Source organism: Aspergillus karnatakaensis (genome assembly GCF_047715665.1).
Source record: "Aspergillus karnatakaensis strain CBS 102800 unplaced genomic scaffold BJY04scaffold_3, whole genome shotgun sequence".
In the NCBI taxonomy this organism is placed as follows: Eukaryota; Fungi; Ascomycota; class Eurotiomycetes; order Eurotiales; family Aspergillaceae; genus Aspergillus; species Aspergillus karnatakaensis.
The window spans coordinates 844,640-864,893 of NW_027395715.1; the positions used below are offsets into that span (position 1 = coordinate 844,640).

Below are 20,254 nucleotides of genomic sequence, written 5' to 3' on the forward strand. Positions count from 1 at the left end.
AGCTGTTTATCATCCTGCCAACCACCGGTTCCATCTCCACCACTTGGACCCCGCCAGTTCCTAAGGTTGCAGGCACCGTTGCCTCGAAACGCACAGTCTGCTCCGAAAGGCCGATACGTGGTTCCAGGAGTTCAAGGTCAGGTAATTCCGGTCGAGCTGCCTGTCGGGCTCACTACGGAGCAAGCTGTGCGCCGCATCCCAATACCCTAGTGGTGAACAGGATCGCTCATACTGACAAAACTCTAAGAGAGGCCTCGCCTCGGCTGCGGGCCTCCAGTTGCGGCACCTATAGGTACTTCTCCGGGCCCTGTTAATCAGGCCACTTCCCTTGTGAGAAAAGAGGGAATCCCAGTCCACTCTTTTTCCAGTCTATTCAAGTTCAAAAAACCAGTCGTTCGCTTACATTCTTTATCCAACTACCTCTTTGCTTCAAGACGAACGGCTTGTTTCTCGTCGTGCGTCAGAGATGTGCAGTAGTACAGGTAAGATTTCCCCCGCTACTGCGTACTCAAGAAGATTCTTACTGATTTCCTGAATAGACAAGCAGAATCTGCACCCTGCCACCGGAGATCATTCTGGTCATTGCCGAAGTCGCCACGGGACGCAAAGATACAATCCGGCTCATCTGCGTTTGCCGGAGATAGCGTAACATCCTGAGCCGCATGGTTTTACCCATCTTATGTCTTGCAGGGCGCCTTCGGGCCTGCCGCGTTGTCTTTCGCTGTCGCCGTCGCTGATTCACGCTTGGCTCAGTAAAGGACGTCATTGACGGGGAAGTCCTCCCTTGGCCAATGTCTCCACGGGCCCGAGAGGACCAGGCTTTGCTATACAGATACAGAGCTCTCACGGAATTTGAGGTCTGCAAAGCCGTATGTGAGGAGCATCTTGCTAGAATTTTTTTGGTGTGTCCCATCGATCAGTTCCTCGCTATTGGAACGAGGACTCCCATGCCCATGCCAGCAAAGAGGACGAAGATTACCATTCCGAGCCTTTTCAATGCCACCATCAAGGAAGAGTCAGTTGGAACGAGGAAGCTGCAATTCCTGGTTCATGTTTGAAAGATGCAAGTTCCCTTCCAGGGCTGATTCTTTGAGTTCCCCAAACTGACATGTCGCAGATTCTGGCTTGCTGATGAGCTACTGACTCTGAGTCCATCCAACCTGCTAAATTTGTCAATATGACGGTTGTCACTCTAGAGGAGTGCTAAACTGGGTGGCTCGGCGATGGCTAGCCTGGGCATCTCACCTCCAAGGGGGTTATGCCATCCAACCTCGAGGCACCGCATATTGACGAGCTCAACCAAGATCGTGATAATACGGAGCCACTCACCAACGAACTCCGTGAATTGATTAATTGCTGCTCCGAGCTAAACAGAGTACAGATATATGCTACTTATCCGGATTCAGTGGCACATTCCTTGACTATTGTGGCAACGAGATGGAGTATGAGTCAGGCCATCGGCATTTCCAGTCTTGCTCCTCAAGATTTGTGGTTAACCTAACTTTTCGACTCTAGGTTCTAGGTGCCTAGTTACTTAGCTTCGTTCGAAGAATACTAATATTCGCATCTAGATGCCGCATCGAAAGTTGAAGGGAGTAGACACGGTCGTTTTGGAGCCGGCTACTTCCGGCGGGGGAGGAAACTATACCCACCGTCCTGGAAAAGATGCATGGTTTTCTTGCGATAGCGACAGCAGGAAACACCCCAACGGGTGAATGTGCTATGTCAGACGTCTTTCCCTGCGTTGAGTTAACATGGCTGGGGCTCTTAGGATGCATCATTCCGGCAATCTTTCGGAGACAAGGACCCGAAAAGGCATGCTGTTATCCACTCGAGAACGAGCTTCATGAGGGTGCGAGTCTACGGCCCTTAATTACCTAAGGCACAACGCCGGCGGTGGTTGGCTTGCCGTTCGGTTCAACCATGGTCATTCTACAAGACCAAACTGTCTGGTGAGTGAGCGGCTAGTTACGCAGGTGCCAGTCGTGTGCCAGACAGTGCCGGGATTTAATCCACTAGTCAACGTTTTCTCGGCCTGGGGTATACAAGCACATCGTCAAATCTACGCCTGCCTTTTGCAATACTTGGCCCTCTGGAAGTCCATTAAGCACACTCTCTTGGCCGGCTGCTTGTTCCCACCTTTGCCTCCACGAGAGGGCCCACCTAGGATCAAATACAGTTCCTTCTTGGTTGATAAACCTGAGCATACCTCCGCATAGCCAAGACTGAAGAGCCCTGTCAAATCTGGCTCAGCAGAAGACTACAGAAATTGGAACAGTAACAACTACCAAATCAGGGTGCAGATAATGGCATGGCAGGACGTTCAGATATGATCGCGCACAACGGCAAGAAAAGTCGAATTGATGGACGGCAATGGCCCTGTTTCTCCTTCAACCCCTTCGAAGTAGAAGATGGATTGTGTGTTTTGTTTGTTACCGCTCTTGTTTCTCTTCGGGATGTAGTTAGGGCTTTTCGTTGTCCCTGACCCTTCGGGGCATTGGATTCGGTGACAGTGGCTTAGATATCCGTCTCCATTGTGGGCATCGCCACATCCCCAATGACACTCGGCAGGTGATGATCATTGCGAAAACAAAGACCCAGAGTCTTTTTTGCTGCCTTGAAGGGGTTTCAGCTAGCTAATGATGGTGTCTCCTGGACGAGCTCTCTGGGAACGTAACGTGGCACGTGTGTGCTCGGTCGACTGGGATCACGAATCGTTTTGCCACGAAGCAAAGGAAAAGATTGGCTGGGAACTCTTAGTAGACAATTATCTTTGGATACCGAGCATTACCAACAACTCCGTCACCTGAAGCTACACAATTTCTGGCGTCATCACCTTTGGCTGTCGAATTTGGGGTCAGGAAATGCCTCACGACTCTTTCCATGAGGTCCTTGCATCAACAGTCCATCAATAGTCCATCCACGACCTCTCAATGACACATATAAGCAGAAGGTTCTTATACTAGCACCAACACAGAAGGTCTGTGATGCTCTGGTGTCCGCGATCATCAACGATGATATCATGCATGCTACTTCAATCAAATCTCTAGGTTACGATACAAGAGCATACCAGCATTAACTGGAGATTTGGTACCGTTATAGTAGCCAGATCGGGTGCAGTGCCGGTACCAGTGGAACCGAGATTATCAACGAGGCCCGTTGCTGTCACCGAGCCCGTTACTGTCGACGAAGCTGGCGGTGTTGCTAGAAGAAAAGCTGCCGACGAGCTCGCAACCGGAAGGACTCAGGATCCCGGCAATCAAGGGGACTTCTTACTGGACATTAGCCAACCCAGGAACCCCACAACCTCTGTTCAAGGAAACTTCGAAGAGGGCATCAGTTCTCCTAAGGGCCAGGGACGACATGAAGGCCGCAGAAACGAGGATTCAGCAACTACAGGCTGAGGTTAACGAGCCACAGGCGGGCATCGTTGCCTTGCATCGAACGATAAGGAAGAACTCTATACTGCACCGCTGGAAGAGAATTATCCTATCCTAGCTTCCTAATTTTAATATTGTCCGAGAAAGACCTCCTCCTTCATCATTGTTATCCGAAGCGCATGGATTAGCTGTTCGGCCAGTCCCGACCAGCGAACAAGTCTCCGGTGGGTGTTGAGGAAGTAGCCACGGTTTGATATTTTTCTGGTTTTGGCCAACGTCAATTGATTCTAATTCTCATGTATCTTAGCTAGCTCAGCATCCTGTGAGCCAATGAGACGATATTTGATTGATTCCGTCACGTTGACTCTTCAGTATGTGATATGCTCCCATAATTCTTCCTCCTCTTCCTCTTTCTAAAATCAGTTTTATACAGGCTACGCAAGGCTACAATGCTTGTTGACACAGGAGCTCGAAGCCTACACAAAGAGAAGATGAAGCTTGCCCGGTCAATGATCACTAAGGCTGTTGCAGTGGTCGATACTACTAAGCCCGCTGAACTTGGTATACGGGAGATGTATCGAAGCAACGCAGCACATTGGATGCCAGCCAAACCTTGTTGCCGGTTTGAGGCATTCAAAGAAAGTGCCATGATACCTGACCCGTCAGGTTGAAAACACTGGATGGATGAATATGACTCCACCATGAAAGACATCCTGGCCTCGTCTGTCGGCTCAAGAAGGACATCACGGGCAGACTCTGAGTGCGTTAAAAGTCGAAAGTCCAGCCAAAAGCGTCTGAAGGGAGCCATCAAGGGCCGCATCGGAATCTGGCCGGTTCTCTATCAAATCAAAGCGAGAGATAATGCAGAGAGCGGATCTGTGCGTTATGTGCGATTACGATGCCAAAGACTCTTGTCGTGTGATCGAGATTGGCGACCGACCGGTTAGTACGGTCTTTAACCTCTGAGGTCGTCTGTATACTGACCGTGGATGTAATGACAGGTCCGATTACTGGAGCAACGTGGGCTTGCTCAACTAAGGCGCAAGCTGACATCCGCTATGTGTAAATTGGGAGGATGCCACCACTGATACGACAATTCCAGGGACCCCAGGCTCATATTCTACCCAACAAAGGTCGACTATTTTATTGTGTTCGTACTTAAAGATAGATACCGGCGCCGTGAGAGCCCTGGGCTGCAACGAAGCGTCCCGTCAGCCTAGACTACAGTGCTCACATTGCCTGACTTCCCTACAGACTCATTGGAAGGCCGTGAAAGGGTGCGGTAGCCGACAATTGGAGAGCTATGCTCCGGAAGATGGAGTCCTGTCCTTTTGAACTGCGTACCGCGTAGGTCCTGCTGTTGAAGGACGACAGCTGCTACTTCGTTTACTCACATTATCTCAAGATCTCTATGTAAATAGTAATCCTCCACTAGGAACTTTAGCTCAATTGACTATCTTTAATTTCACCTATATATATGGACTAGTAACTGTCTCTACCCTTCTGCGAAGCTGGCTTTGTTAGCTGTCATTTGCTCAAATTAGCCAGTTAGTTTACCTCGCCACTCTCTCCCGGGCCAGGTGCAATAAGTGCTCTTCTGCGGAGCCCTGGAAGCTTAAGAATCATGCGGTCATGTAAGTTTCAGAATCTTCTACTTCTCGCAAGCCACGGTTTATACTAAACCTATGTGCTAACCTTTTCAAGGAGCGAGCAACCCGCACACAAGCTGAAGTCGATCTCACCATCCATCGGAAGAAAATGGCGGACATAATTTCTGAAACACTTGAAGAAGAGGCCAGATTTACAAGACATCGCCTGTTGCACCACAGAGCATAATATGGGGATAAAGTACCTACCAACTTAGCAGTGCCGTGTCCGCGATGAGTTCTGCCGTATCGCTCGAAAGACTCTACCTTTTATGTATAGCCGCTCGCAATAAGAAAGGCAGAAACACCTTCTGAAGATGTCTCACAAGCTCCTTCATGGCTGATAGAGTAGAGAAATTGAGGAACGCCGTGACTGGGTAGCCATGCCTCCCGTTTCGCTCGACTCGGGCTTGAGACAGACTTTGTTAGCAAGGGCTTGGACTTAGAATCTTGCGAGGTCTTGAGCTAAGGAGGTCAAATCTTTTTTTTGTTCTGATTAGGCAGATAGCAAAAGGTGTGAAAAATATTATTGTTTAAGGTGGTTTCCCTAGAGCCAAGTTCCTTAATATTCTACAGCATATGTTGTTAGGTTTCATAAGACGGGAATATTAAGAACCAGAAGTCTGCGTATAATGGATAGTACCGGGTTCGGGTACGGAGTTGTACTACGTGATTCTGATAGTGGACTCGGTGATAAGATTAGGCAAGATCAAAGAATTTTGCGGGCTATTATGAAGTGCATTCTGGGATTTTGCACATCTGTGCAAGAAACTAGCTCGGCTGTGCTGGTTAAGGGGGATTCTTAATGCTAAAAGATACACAGCTTGCAGGTGTAGAGGGGGAGACTCATCCCAAGCGACATCCCTAAGAGACGAGAACGGGGTGAGAGCTTGTAATGGGGAAGTCAAAAAGAGACGAAAAAGCGAGAAACAAAGAAGGAAAACAAACTCAACCTGGCGTTATTCAGCGCGAGTATAGAAAAAGAGGCTTGTAGTCGAGATAGTAGATGTAAAGGTCATATCAACTAAACAGTGAGGTGCCTGGGTTCCCAACGAGTCTGAAGTCTACCAAGTAAACATAGAAGCTCATTCCTCGTCCGACAGCTCTTCGTCAGCGGACTCCTCCTCAGCCTTTCCCAAAGTCCGGGTTAGAGCTCCTCTCAGATCCAGAGCAAGGGTCATTCCGGCATCATCCCCAGCTTTGATTTCATCAGCAACGTCGGAGTCAAAAGTCTTGCCATCCACAAGGGATGGGGGCAGATCGCAGCCCGAGACACACCGTGCGAGGGTAACTAGTGTGGACTTTCGCAAATAGCGCCCCATAGTCGGCCAGAACTTTGTAGCATCCACCTTGGAGTCAACGAGACGGCTTCCGGCTTTCTTCGCTGCGAGGTATGATATTATGAAACGAAAGTAAAGGTAGCGGCGAGCGGGTCGATTGTCCGTGAGGAAGGTTAGCTCCTTTCCATCAATGTCCTAGATTCAACCAAGCATCAGAGAATGTCCAGTTGAGATTTTTAAAGGAGAACTGACCTCGAAGCGCACAATCTTAGCCTTCCCGTTGTTGAGAAATATTTTGCGAGCCCCGTTCTTCAGCTCCGATTCATCCAGCACGAGCACTCTCCAGCGTGAGGGTGCGGTGAGTTCACCGGGCATAGGAACGATAATGATTTGTCCCTTGTCGAGTCGGGACTCAACACTACTCGAGAGGGTGATTCCTATCAGGTTAACCTTGTTAGATTAAAGTACCCACACATATTTACTCAGGTACATACCAAGGAGGGGGTTATATCGCGAGACATGATCGGAACCAAACAGATAACTAGTCTCCTCATGTGAGAGACCTTTAGGAACAAGGTGTGCGGCCTTGACCTCCTTAGACGGTAGATACATGCCTAAGACGTGGCACCAGGTGCTGTGGTTCGGGTCATCGGCGCTATTTCCGGGGTGTGCGGCCCCATAATAGTCCTCGACGGCTTTACGCCACCGCGATGAGTCGAAATTCTGTTTGGTTTGTTTTCCTGTCATGCTCATCACGCGAGTGGTGATAGTTGAAGTGTAGGCCCGTTCAATTAGGCCTTCGTCGGGCTCATCCACTCGAGCCCTCTTCACGTCGACTTCGTCCTCTATATCCGTTGCTAGGGTATGGGCCTGCCGCTTGATAATCTTCAATTCTTCATTATTCTGATGGAATTTGTGCAAGAAAGGCTCGAGCTCCTTGAGGAACTCATCGCTGGTCAGAAGCTGGGCAGCTCTCTTGTGTCCAAGTTCGTCTCTGTAGTGTCGAATTACATCAATCTCGGACTGTAGAGCATTTATTCTGTCTTCAAGGAACTCTGAGACTGTGGACTGGGTTGACAAGGTTGAGAATTTCGACGCTGTGCTCACGGTTCGTCTATCTTGTGGGTCAGGTTGGGCTTTTAGTGGTGACGAAGGCGAGTTAGCGGCTGCACGTTCTGGATCTCTGTGGTCGGACATTTTGTTTCATTGATGCTTTAAGTATCCTGTCGAAACTATCAGAAGATGAGAGTAGTGGATGGTTGTCTAATTCTGTAGAAGTGAGATGGGTGTGTTATGGAAGTGAGACGAGACTTGAGTCACAGGGAGTTGTGACGAAGTTAAGGTTTGTGACACTTGTCACGCCTATAATTTCATTTCACGAATTCCGGTCCAAACCAGCACTCGCAAGGCAGTGTGATTTTTAGCTCTGGAATTTTTCTCCATCGGAGGTTTAAGCCGTCCAGTGCAAAACTTTCCACTGTGTGTATCCTACAACGCCGCGTAAATAGCAATTCTGCTCCCGCCAAAACAGAGTACCTCCCGCATCGTCAAAATCAGCTATCTCCCTTGGTCTACCATCATAAAAGTAGGACTCATGTCTTTGCGGGTACGATAGAGTCAGTTGTATGGCTAGGTAGATTAATTCGAGCCCCTCTACTCTTAAGGATTCTGCACAGCTGTGCAGAGTCATATATATGTTCTATCAAGGACTTGGCCAGTGGCACGTATACAGCTAGGTAGCTTGATTAGAATTCCTACACCATTAAGGATTCTGCACTACCGTGCAAAGTTACATTTAGGTTCCCATATCGTGACCAGATTGGAATTCTAGAAAGGAACGTGATGAAGCTGATGGGGTGACATTAAGATAGAATAACGAGAGCTGAGTACGTACAGGCCCGACAGGACTATTCTAGTCATTAAGTTCATGTGCCCGACTTGCCTGTAGAACCTTTTCTAGGTAGGCACTGAAATGCCCGCAAGCGAGTAGAGAAACGTTGGGTTGACGTTTGTTCAATTCCTACGCCGGGGATAGGACGATCAAATCAGGAGAGACAAACTTCTTGGCATTAATAATAATCGAAAAAGATAATAGTAGTTCAGAAAGCAAGTTCTCACAGACAAAAAGCTTACAGTATAATTAATGTGTAGAGGGGAATCGGTTGAAGGAATTTAGGCCGAGGAGGATAACATCCCTAGACTTGCTTTGTACATAGTCCATGGACTTGGTTTGCGATGTTGACTTGGGGCCAAAAGCCCAGTCCAGACTCTTCTCCGTGCCACTCAAGGCACGCCGCCTATGCGGCTGGTCTGCTTTCGCCTCGGATTGGTTGTCGCTCGATTCGAGTTGGTCAACCTCCTCCCAGTCATGAGTGTAGCTAAAGTCCTCTCCTTCCTCCTGTTCGTCATCCTCGGTAGCATCGGCCTCGATGCCCATCACAGAAGCCGGTCGCTCATTCTCGTCCTCCAGACCGAAGTTGTTGTCTAATGGGTCCGTGCGGTAGATGCCAGCTATCGCGTCCACCAACGTCTCGTCGTCACGAAAATACAAATCTTGTAAGGTCCTCAGCGCTACAAGGTGTAGATAGGGGAATCCAATTGCCCCTCGCGGGCTTCCTGTTGCAGCCATTGCCCTCCTAAGGGCTGCTAGTGGAGCTCCTGGCCATGTGGCCGGGGCGTATATAACCGCTTCACGGTGCGCGTGCCAGGGAAATCTAACGCGCGCATACTTTCCTCCCACCTCTGCGTAGTCTCTCGCAGTTGGCACCGTTCGGCCCAACTCGGGATGCTCTCGGCGCCTATATCTGTCGCGAAGCTCAAATCGAATGAAGAAGTCGATGTCTTCGGGATAGAATGCAATTTGGGGGTCTGTGCTGTGGTCGTATTCTCGATGGCATGCGGCACACAGCGCGATGCCATTTGCAGATGATGTCAGATTAAAATTAATCAACCCTCGTTCGACAAGGAAAGAGATCTACCGTCCCACCTCTAGTCAGCATGCGGTCGTTCTCCAGGGTTTATGGCACATACTGCTTTGTCCGACTGCTCAATGATATGGCAGGAGTCACTGGCTTCTTTCGGGCACATAAAACACATGACCGCTGCCATAATTTTCTTTTTTGTTCCAATCGAAAAAGGACCAGACGCTACCGTTGAAGGAACCTTGGGAGAGGCGACCGAGGTGAAAGGCACGTACGCTACGACCGCTGAGGGAGCGGCCGAGTTGTCCTTGCTTTGAGAAGATCTAGAGGCTGCTCGTGAGGACTGTTCGGAGCGAGGAGGAGGAGGAAGAGGCTTTCGGGTCTTGTTAGCAGATGCGGAGGCAGAGGTTCCTTGCGAGGACGGTGGTGCTGATTTGCGCAGTCTCTTGCTGTCGGCCATGGTGTCAGCGGTTGTATATACACTTGTAGATATAGACTTTCGCTTAGAAGGCTTAGTGCACAGATCTTACCAGAAGGGGTTAAAGGTATCTCCAGATCAAGAAATGAAGCTGATTTGGGCAAGGCGGGTGGTGTTTGTGAGGAAAGAGCTATCAATGATGGTCTAAATGGCAGCCGCGAGCTGCATTTACGGATGGTGTTGTAGGCTACAGCGAAAAGGTTCGCACTGGACGGCTTAGAGCTCCGACGGAAAAGAGTTCCATCTATAGGCAACTCATCCAGATGCCCGTGGCTTTTGTTAAACACTGAAGCCTAGTGTATAGTACTATGACGCGACCATTTGGGGATGTGCCATGTACTTTTGGGTCTCCGAGACCCCGTGTGCGTATATAAGACAAAAGTGACTTTCTTAGTCTATATAGGTACCAGAGGGGCCCGCTCGGGAAAACCTACAAGCTTCTGTTTCTGTGCTTTCCCGGCTCCGGCCGTTTTTACGTTTTTTAGGTTAACACTCCAGTACAGCAAGTAATCAGAATAATAGCCTTATTCTACACAATCTAGCTTGGTATAGCTAAATGCAAACTCTCTATTTATTATCAACTCCCATCTATTATCTTCTCCGTACCAAAAGAGCGTAACATACCCGGTTTTACTAATGCACGCCGTTCATAGTCTCCTTTTAGCCACCTATAGAGAATCTTTCTGTAGAGCTAATAAGTCTATGATTATTTGATCCTATGGGCCTATACTAACGCTATCTTCAACCCAGCTGGACCCTTATGTAGAGAAAGCCGAATTATTTCATGCACTGCTGTGTAAAATCACTTTTGGTTGTTATGATTAGATATTCTCTTGCTCTGGCCATCCTGTTACAAATTAGAGATTCGGGCTCTAAATATGGCATGCTGCACGGCGTGCAGGTACATTATTAGCGTGGGAGCATGTAGAGCAGATGAAGACCATGCATGCCTGGGTGCTCAACTTACTCCAACTCCATGCAAGCTGAATCTTTCAAGATGGCACATGCTTAATTTGTGAACAGCGATTAGAGGAGATCTATAAGGTACCTGGAATTTATAGCCCTTTCCTAGATAGAACTAGTATAAATGCCTCCGATGACTCGGGATTCTTCCAGACTTTTAGGGACAAATACTCTGTCAATCCTCAGTACATCTAAGAAATCAGACCTCAGTTCTTTATTACTCTATAGACGGTCCGCTCTGGCTTTATAGAGCAGTACCCCGACCTCTTACTAGGTGGATTAGCCGCTCCTATTTATATAGCAGTATACCTTCGGGATTAAGTCTTTCTCCCTGGCGCATTATCAAATGCTGTTTACTGGTTGGTCATAAGCCACGGGCTTCTACGGATAGCTACATAGACTACGAGCCACGAGGCTTCATTTTTCCACAAAGGTGAGAGTCTTAATATTGAATAGATTCCATTAGCAAGCAACTGATTGGGATTCTGCACGCAGTGCACAAGCAAGAAAGGAGAAAACCAAACTTCAAGAAATGCAAGAGGAAGAACTCCTTGCGAACGCGACAGGAAATGGTGCCTGCCCTGGAGAAAACAAAAAAAAAAATATTAACCTAATATCAAAGTATTGACGCAAGTCTGAAGCTTCCAAGTTCGAGACACTAGATAAAATTCAAAGCAAAATTCAAAAAGGAAACAAGAGAGCAACGCATATTAGTACCGTGGCTGCTTCTCCCAGCCCCTCCGTCCAACCCCGGGCCATCAGATATTGGCATTTCTAGACAAAGTTCGACCGGTCCACAGGGTCTCAACTAACACTCGGATTCCACGGCGCAGATTCAAAATGTGCGTGGACGCAGCCTCACGGTCCTGCGAGAGAAGTACGCGGATGTGGGCCTGGACATCTGGCTCATCATATGATCGATATCCGTGCATTGCGTCGGACAATGGGTTGACACCATGAAAGAGATGTGAGCCGTTCCACTGTGCTGCTTGGATTTTTGCACCATCCATAAATCTTTTGTCCATGGGCATACGCTTCGTCCGGAAACTGGCCAGGCCGTCAATAATAGTAGTGGCGGTAATAGTGCTATCAACACCGGTATACCCTCGAAGGTCCTCCATGGTGAGGAGCGTAGGCCGCAAAACAAGATCAGTGCCAGGGACTGGGACTCGACACATCCCAGCAACAGCAGACACGATTATCTTTCCGTCGTGTTTCTCAAGGTCGGGGGGTTGGGGAAGTGCGTACAGGTAGGCTGTGCCACGCAAGATTGCGTGGATTGTCCACAAGACAGGATCTATTTCCAGAGCTTGCTGGATCAGTCCATATTGAAAAGAGCCCAGCTGAATACCATCGTTGGATATTGAGGCAAACTCCTCCCACTCCTTTGCGGCGGCCTCCCATATTGTTAGCCCTGTGTTGCTTAATTCATCATCGAACCAAGAAAACAACTGCGGGGGCCATAGGGCCTCACGTAAGCCCATTTCACCAGTCATATTAGTGATATCAAGCCCAAGATCACTTAGGAGCTTGAATTTTGCATTCTCTGGCAAGAGGAGCTGCCCAGTTGCTCTGTTAATGATAGCAAGGCTGTCCATGGCGTTAGGGCCTCTATTCTGTGGGGTCTCTCCGCTGGGTACTCGGGTGGGAGACCCTTTTGCGGCAGTAGGCAACATATCATTTTCAATATGAGCGTTAGTCTTGCCTTTCTTATTCGCAGTGCTAATTGTGGTCTCTCGATCACGTCTTCCGATTGTTACCAAGGCTGATTTTTTCTGGACAGCTGTCGCCGGCTTGCGGGGAGTTGTAGCTGCCGCATTTGGATCGAGTTGATGAAAGGTTAATAACGGGTATGGAGTCTGGTGGGGTGTCTGGTTTGGTTGTGTGGCAGAGCCACTTGTACTCCCGGTGGGTGAAGCTTGGACTGAGGCTTGTGGCCTCCAGTGCAACTGCTCCTCTGCAGTAAGCACAGCCGCAGGTGAGTCAACCGTGTCAAGTAGACCCTCCTTGTTTATTTGGAGCTTAAGTTCAGTAAGAGTTGCGTCGTTAACTGGGGCCAGGTTCGGGCTCTCATCGAAGAGCTCTTTTGCGCGCCTGAGATCTTGCAGGCCAGGCCAAAGAGATGCTGTGCTTCCTGGGCCCATATGCTGTAAGCGCCATATAACCGCGTGTACCACAAAGGGCATCGCCACCATAAACTTGGGGATGGCCTCGGCCAGCCTTTTGGCGGCCTTTCGCCATTGTTGGGCGTCGCGGATTCTAAGGAAGTTTTTTCCGCGCTCCCCCCATCGCTCCTCCACAGACTTTGTCGCCCGTTGGGCCGCTTCCTTATTGGCCTTGACATGATCGACAGATCGTCTCATGTGCTGCCACTCTAACTTGTATGTTGCTGACTGCATGAATTTTCCAAACCTTTCAGGACCCATTGTTTTTTCGACGTAGTCATGGACCTGCACATTCATGAGGTCGCGGATTGACTCGAGCGCTTCGCTCGTTTCACCAAGCTGACCCACGGTATCATTAAGATACGCCATAAAAGCTTCATCTGTCATTGTGGTTCGGATCTTTTCTAGATTTTCAACGACTTCGGATCCCGTTCGGCAAGGGACACCCTTCACGACAATAGGTTGTAGTGTGGCAGATAAATCAACGTTTGCGCTAGGCAAAGCCGCGGGGTTGGAGGAGCTAGACATCTAGAGTCAACGCGTTAGCACATCCTTTTTCTCTTCCTGCACTGTCTGTGCAGAATGGATTTGAGCAAGGCTTACTCTGATTGACAATGAAGGAGGAAATGGTTCAAGAATTGGTGATGATGATTCTTCGGCGCGGGAGGGTTATACCTTGGAAGGTATACGTCGAGAGAAATAGGAATGTATCAACAACTGCACACAGGTCAGAAAGAGGATCTTGCAGTCGTATAGCAAGGAATTGGGGATGTCTCACCTAAAGTCCAGGGGCTGCTTAGGGGCTTCGGATCAGGAATAGTGCGGCCCAAAAGCTTCGGATTGCAGGATATAGAGATAGGAGAGACGCTGAAATAAGTCAGCGAGGTGATTTTGCACGCCGTGCAGGAACCATCAGGGGACGCCATACAATAAAGTAGTAGAATAATGGTCAAGCTCAAGGAGAGCGGAATCCGAAACCTGTCGGAATGTCCAAGATCTATCCTGTGGAAAGATAGCTTCATATAGGTCAGCGGGCTGTTCATGCCAGGCCGGACTCCGAGCCGTCGAGGTTGACATACCGAAAGGATGGGTAGACGTGAGACCAAGATGCGTCACTATAGGAGCTATCCTGAAAAAGAATGCGACCAAAGCGTGGGATGAATGATCCTGGTATCGTTATCCAATGTTAGTAAAGGGTTTTGAATGCGTGCAGAATGGTTTTGAGGGCGGCTCACCAATATAACGTCTCAAGGGTATAAGCTCAGTACAGAGGAGTCTGAGACGTTCGAGTCTGAGGAGGTAAAGCTGCGATATCTCCACGCAAGGTTATCAAAGCGTCCTTGCATTTGTGCAAGATGGATTTGGGCAAGGCTTACCGATTGTCCGCTGTTCTGTCAAGAAGGGGATTGAGAGCGTATATTGTGGGTTAAGCTGGAAAAAAGCGAACTCCAGTTCAGCAAGCTGGTGTATTGAATTCTTCTTCAATCGACTTCGAAAGATAATCTGGATCAAATGGAGAGGGAGAGGTTCGTTGTGAAGAAAGGGAGTGAGGTGAAGCGTGATGTGGGCGGCGAGGATAGGATGTGAGGGGAGAAAAGGGGCTCGCTGTACAATCCCTGTGATAAATACCAATGGAATAGAAGCTTATAGGATAATTGTAGTGAAGATAAAAGATTTGAGCGACGAAAGAATACTGAGGATGGCGGTGGTGGTGGTGGTTGAGGAAGTTGGGAAGTGAAGTGAGAGAAAGGGAGCGGGGAAAGGTGGAGTGGGAGAAGAAGAGGGAAACGCGAGATCGGATGCGGGAAAATCAGAGAGAAGAATGGAATGCCAAAAGGACGGTCTTAGAATGGAGGTAGGAGTGTAGGAAAGGCTGATTCATAGTAGCAGGCTTAGATGAAGGGGAACTAGGGCATCATGCTATGGATAAACCTGTGATGGGAATAGGATGCGGCACTACGCACAATAGTTAGAGAGTAGCTACGATTATTCGGGACTTCTGTCTATCTAGATTGGAGGCCAAAGGATAAGAGTAGCAATGAAATTAGTCCCCCTTCGGAGTTGCTTGTCATTCATCTAGCTAGTTCATCCAGCGGTTGTTGGTCTCAAGATGTAGCTAGAGCTCAGCAATCTTCACTTGAGACACCATAGCACCAATAAGCCGGATAATATGATTGGACATGCTTATAACGCGCAGTCTCCTTATAAGATTGGTCCCAATCGATCAGCCGCATGCCCAAGGGCATTCCAAGCCGGCGCGCAATTGACGAAAGAGCACCATGGTTTTTTGATAATCCTCGAAGACTAATCCAAACGTCCCTGGCGAGTAGATTCATACCGCAATGCTGCTGCTGATCTGACTAGTCATCACACGAGCGCCAAGTACCCAAGCATCCTGAGCCCCGGCCCAAGAGTCCTCGACTTAGACCCTGTAAGGTGTTGCAGGAGCTGCCGTAATATCAGAGCCTTCCTTACAGATCGTTTCAGGTAATGAGCGAGACGAGCGGACAGCCGACATTGATAAGTGTGGTATAGTTGGGGTTATGACTTCCTGTGTTGTGGTATATCGAGTGGCGCTGAATTTTCCGACAGCAAGGCTTGATGATGGCGGGTGTAGTCCAATTGTACGATGAGCCGTATGGCCGGGGCGCGCATCGAGCTGGAGAGAACGGGATTTGGAATCTAGCATTGCTCTCTGCGATCTGTCAGTAAGAGTTCCATTGCGCTTGCAGGCTTCTGACTTGTATCACCGACGACTAGCTCTAGCCAGAAAAGCTGTATTATAGGTGCTGGACGGGTTCAAGATAAAGCTTTCCCTAACGTCGCAAGTCTAGCGTATGCGCGACATCTCAGCATCGGCAGTTCAAGAGTGGTGTGTCTGTGGTGAGCCAGAACAGTAATCGGTTAAAGTGTGTGTTATTGTAGCAGTTGGCTAGACAGCTTGGTTTCGGAAAACGAGCGGAGAAAGCGAGAGTACGTTAAGAATAGGCGCCATGAAAAGGACCTCTTGCTAATCCATTCCTCTTGTTCAGAGCGCAGGCAATGCGCATGGTGACACATCGGTACCTAAGTAGGATCTCGTCGGGGTTCCATTGTTTTTGTCCATTTCCCAGATCTGATACGGCTGGCGCCAGCGGCGTCTAACTCAAAATAGACTAGTCGCCTAGCGGCTGGATAGACCCACCTTCGGCGTACCTTCGCGGTAACTTACGGAGTTCCTCGGGAGTACCTCGGTGTTGTTGACCACGCTCTACACCCCCACCCTCCCCCAAACTGCAAAAAGAAGCACTAATGCGGCTCCTCAAATAAAGCAATAGTACCATCCTCGTTGACTTTGAAGTTGAAAGCTACTGACTTGGACGAATCTTATAGTTGTGCTTCTTCTCAAGTGTGCGCCTTTTTCGCCTTGCTGTTCCTGCCGTCCGTCTTCTCTTCCCACCACCTCATAGTATCGGGCCTATTTCACGCACTCCATCTCTCTAAGCGCATCTGATCCAAAACTGAGTTCTGTAGCTGACTGTTCTCTTCGATGCTCCATCGAGCCCTTACACCCTCACTTGCTCGGGTAGTCAGAGAGTTGACAGTCGTGGCCGTCTGACAAGCAGCCTGTGCTCGTTGGCCCGGTTCGAGGGGGTAGGGGAAGGGTACAAATAGGTTGCGCTGCTATGATATAGGAAGGGAAGGGGTCCTTGCTATACACACGGGCTATAAAAGGTGTAAAGAGCGACTTTGAAGCTGGAGTGGATTGAGAAATGGCAGAAGAGGCAAGAAAGGAGGGTTGGTATTGCTCAATGGGTGCTGAGGCAGGCAGGCATGGCATGGATGAATAATCTGCGCAAATCTCTCTTCCCCTTTATATCATCCCAGAGGATCGGACGACCATGATATGTTTCCTTCTGGGTTGATTCGTATATTGGCCGAACCTTCATCCATGGTTTTCTCTCGAATACTTCTGGTCGGCTCTGCGTCTGAAGGTAAGCATTGTGCATTTTTCGATGAGTTTACTCCTAGGGCTATTCCGCAATCGAAGACTGTGCATTCCAACTGCAATGTGTGCCCATGATCTTTAGCTGCACAGACTATCGGCCAGGCATAGGTAGAGGTGAGTCTCTGTATTCGAATAGCTGGACATTCTTCAGAGACTCGGTAACTAGGCCGCTATTCGAAAATTAGGCGGGCCGCACGGTGTGATCTACAATATTATTGGGACAGCTTGTACGTTGCCTGATACGAATGCGCACCTTGGGTTACATCCAACCGAATGCAATGGTCAGCCCGGTGGCGCCCGCATGGTATCAACGTCAATATTGCTGGGCGATAAGAAACAGGCATAATAAATCAGCCAGGATCCGACTCTGGTGGATAACGCGGGCTTGAAATGTTGTGGAACCCCGTACAAAACAAGTTAAAGTCCGATGAACCCTTGCAAGAAACTAGCCAGTCTGAAGAAGAATTTGCCGAGCAGCCACCAGAATTGGAGATGGTGGGTTACCCATTCCTCAGTTGCCTGCCGTCTTGCCACTTAGCTGCAGGGTTAGAGTGTGATAGGAAATGATTGCATGGATCGGCATGTACAGCTACTGGATTGGATGTTAGTGCAATGCAACACGTCTAGACAAGCGGGGGAATGCGGAATCAGACGATCTGATAAGATTAATCTATCCTAGTTAAATCCTTTGCCTGCTCTTCTTTTTTCTCCTCTCCTGCAATCTTCAATCCCCCTCAATTGACAGTTCCAACATGGAGAAGGCTTTCGATCGCCCTTCTGGGCACGAGGACCTCGATCAGAAAGTCCAAGCCGATCCTTTCATTGCCCGCGATGTCAATATCCAGGAGGTGCTGGATCTGGAGTATACCCCAGAAGATGAAAAGAGGGTCGTGAGGAAGCTGGATTTGGTGTGAGTGCATTCTTCTCTTTTACCATAAATCCACTAATCTCTCCAGTTTTCTTCCTATATTTCTAATCACCTATGGATTGCAATACCTCGATAAGGTACGTTGCTCTCTCCCACCACTACATCTGTTAATGGCGACAGGTGGCACTCAGCCAAGCGACCCTCCTCAACCTCCGCGAAGACCTCAACCTGCAAGGACAGGAATACTCCTGGACCTCCTCAATCTTCTACTTCGGATACTTCGCCTGGAGCTGGCCGAGCTCGTACTTGATGGTCCGGTTGCCGCTTGCAAAGTACATGGGTGTTTCAGTGTATGTCTGCTGTACGAACAGTTTCACTATTCTTCGCTAATACAATACCTAAGTCTCATCTGGGGCGGCATCCTAATGTGCCACGCCGCGACCAAAGGCTTCTCCGGCCTCATGGCCGCGCGCTTCTTCCTCGGCGCCGGCGAAGCCGTCATCGGGCCCGGTTTCGCCTTGAGCATCGGCATGTTCTACACCCGCGAGGAACAGCCAACACGGTCTGTATCTCTCCCTCCCGTTCCATAGATCCATGACTAAGTGTGAAAAGACAAGCAGCCTGGTTCATCGGCAACGGCATCTCCAACCTCGTCAGCGGCCTCATCGCCTACGGCATCGGCAACATCACCCTCACCAGCATCACAAACTGGCAGCTCCTCTTTCTGATCCTGGGCGCTGTTACCGTTGTTGTGGGAACCGTAATCTTCATTATAATCCCCGACAAGCCTCAAAAGGCGATCTTCCTAACCAAAACCGAACGCGCGATCGCTATCCAGCGCACAATCAAGAACAAAACAGGGGTCAATGACAGCGGCCGCTGGCGCTGGAACCAGGTCTGGCTCACACTCCGAGACCCGCAGACCTGGTGTCTGTTTCTGTATAGCATTTCGACGAATTTAGCCAATGGCGGGATTACCAGCGTAGGCTTCTCTTTTTAATTTAACATCCATTCCCCTCCACCACTACCCCTTCACATACCCATACCTTATTTCTCTCAAACCACACCTGCTAACTCCTCTGTCTTGTGCTGTTTAGTTCTCCGGCCTGATAATCAACGGCTTCGGCTACGGCCGCGTGCAATCCCTCCTCCTCCAAATGCCCCTCGGCGTCGCCCAACTCCTCTTCATCTTCCTGACAACAGGCTTCGTAACCTTCTTCCCGAACACGCGAACCCTAATGATGATCTTCAACACCTCCATCAGCGTAATGGGGATGGCGCTCGTATGGAAACTCGACGAGTCACACTCCGAGGGCCGCGTGGCGGCCCTCGCCCTCTCCGCCGTCTTCGCAGCCAACACACCACTAAGCCTCAGTCTGGTCAGCTCGAATGTAGCGGGGTTTACGAAACGGAGCGTCACGAGCGCGTTTATCTTCATCGGGTATTGTGTGGGGAATATTGCGGGTCCGCAGTTCTTTTTTGAGAGGGAGGAGCCGGGGTATCAGGTTTGTTTTCTTTCCTGCCCAAGTCTAATTCATATTCTTTTTTTTTCTTTTGTTCTGTTGAGAGGGGCGACGCTAATTGGTTTGTTATGGGTGTAGACTGGAATGACTGCCTCCGTCGCGGGATTATCCTTCGGCGTGTTCTTCCTCATCCTCTTGCTGGCGTACTACTCGTATGAGAATAAACGACGAGATAGGGTTTATGGTCCTGCGGGCGGGTTTAGTGAGAGCGAGGAGGTGGCGCAGGGGTTGTCGAATAAGACGGATTTGGAGATTCCGAGTTTTCGGTATGTTTTGTAGGCGGAATGGTGTTTGTGGAGTTGGGCTGGGCTGGGGTGGGATTGGGGTGTTGGTAGTGGTCGTCCTGAGGTGTAGTATTGGCGGGTTAGGGTTGTGATTGGGATCGGGGGGGAGAGTACGTGGATAATAGTCTAGTTAGAAGACTGACTGTCTGTCTGTCTGTCTTGATTCTAAACTCTAGAGAAATAAGAGTGCGATGAGAAACTGAGTACCTATCTATCCTCCTGCTCCGCTCAAGATTCATTGAATGAAGGATATAGATAGAGAAACGGGCATATAACGATATGTAGACTGCAGACAAAGCCTCAAAAGAACCCTAAATCCACCAAGACAAATATTGTATAGTATACAGACAGGATACAGAAAAAAAAAGGGAAAAAAAGGGAAAAAAAGCAGGGCTTTCCCATTCCACACGCCTTCCGCAGCCTATCTACCCTACCCTACCCAGTACCTTGTTATATTATCAGTCTTATCACCACCGATGACCCTAGATTCTAGTCAGCACTGACCACTCAGATCCAACATCCAATGTTGGCTGCAAACTATGTTTGGTATCATACCTCATGAGGTCCCTGCATCCCCATCCCAGGCCCCATTCCAATTCCCATTCCTAACCCTCCCGGCGGCCCATGATGTCCCGGTCCATGCCCCGGGGTAAACCCAGTAGCGGGTCCAGGTCCACCACCAGGTCCAAAGCCCGGATCCGGCCCATGGCCATGACTGTGACTGTGACCATGCGGCCCACCGATTCCAGGCCCCTCGG

General features: G+C 49.3%; 4 protein-coding genes across 4 annotated transcripts; 1 reads left to right on the forward strand and 3 right to left on the reverse strand.

The window, feature by feature from the left end:
- Positions 1-6,111: 6,111 nt before the first annotated feature.
- BJY04DRAFT_213469 (HNH endonuclease signature motif containing protein) lies at positions 6,112-7,503 on the reverse strand (the record flags this gene model as incomplete). The annotated part of the gene is made up of 3 exons (XM_073714895.1): positions 6,112-6,501; positions 6,559-6,743; positions 6,801-7,503. The coding sequence occupies 3 exons, from the start codon at positions 7,501-7,503 to the stop codon at positions 6,112-6,114; spliced, it is 1,278 nt and encodes a 425-aa protein (XP_073576528.1).
- Positions 7,504-11,426: 3,923 nt separating this feature from the next.
- On the reverse strand, positions 11,427-13,361 carry BJY04DRAFT_213471 (uncharacterized protein; the record flags this gene model as incomplete). The annotated part of the gene is made up of 1 exon (XM_073714896.1): positions 11,427-13,361. One exon carries the CDS (start codon positions 13,359-13,361, stop codon positions 11,427-11,429), a length of 1,935 nt encoding a protein of 644 aa, XP_073576529.1.
- A 2,720-nt stretch (positions 13,362-16,081) lies between these two features.
- BJY04DRAFT_178211 (uncharacterized protein) lies at positions 16,082-17,109 on the reverse strand. The gene has a single exon (XM_073709705.1). The coding sequence runs from the start codon at positions 16,651-16,653 to the stop codon at positions 16,387-16,389; it is 267 nt and encodes an 88-aa protein (XP_073576530.1). The 5' UTR covers positions 16,654-17,109; the 3' UTR covers positions 16,082-16,386.
- A 434-nt stretch (positions 17,110-17,543) lies between these two features.
- On the forward strand, positions 17,544-19,650 carry BJY04DRAFT_178214 (major facilitator superfamily domain-containing protein). The gene is made up of 7 exons (XM_073709706.1): positions 17,544-17,731; positions 17,778-17,826; positions 17,870-18,039; positions 18,093-18,251; positions 18,302-18,671; positions 18,787-19,194; positions 19,291-19,650. Exons 1-7 carry the CDS (start codon positions 17,574-17,576, stop codon positions 19,489-19,491), a joined length of 1,515 nt encoding a protein of 504 aa, XP_073576531.1. The 5' UTR covers positions 17,544-17,573; the 3' UTR covers positions 19,492-19,650.
- Positions 19,651-20,254: the final 604 nt, after the last annotated feature.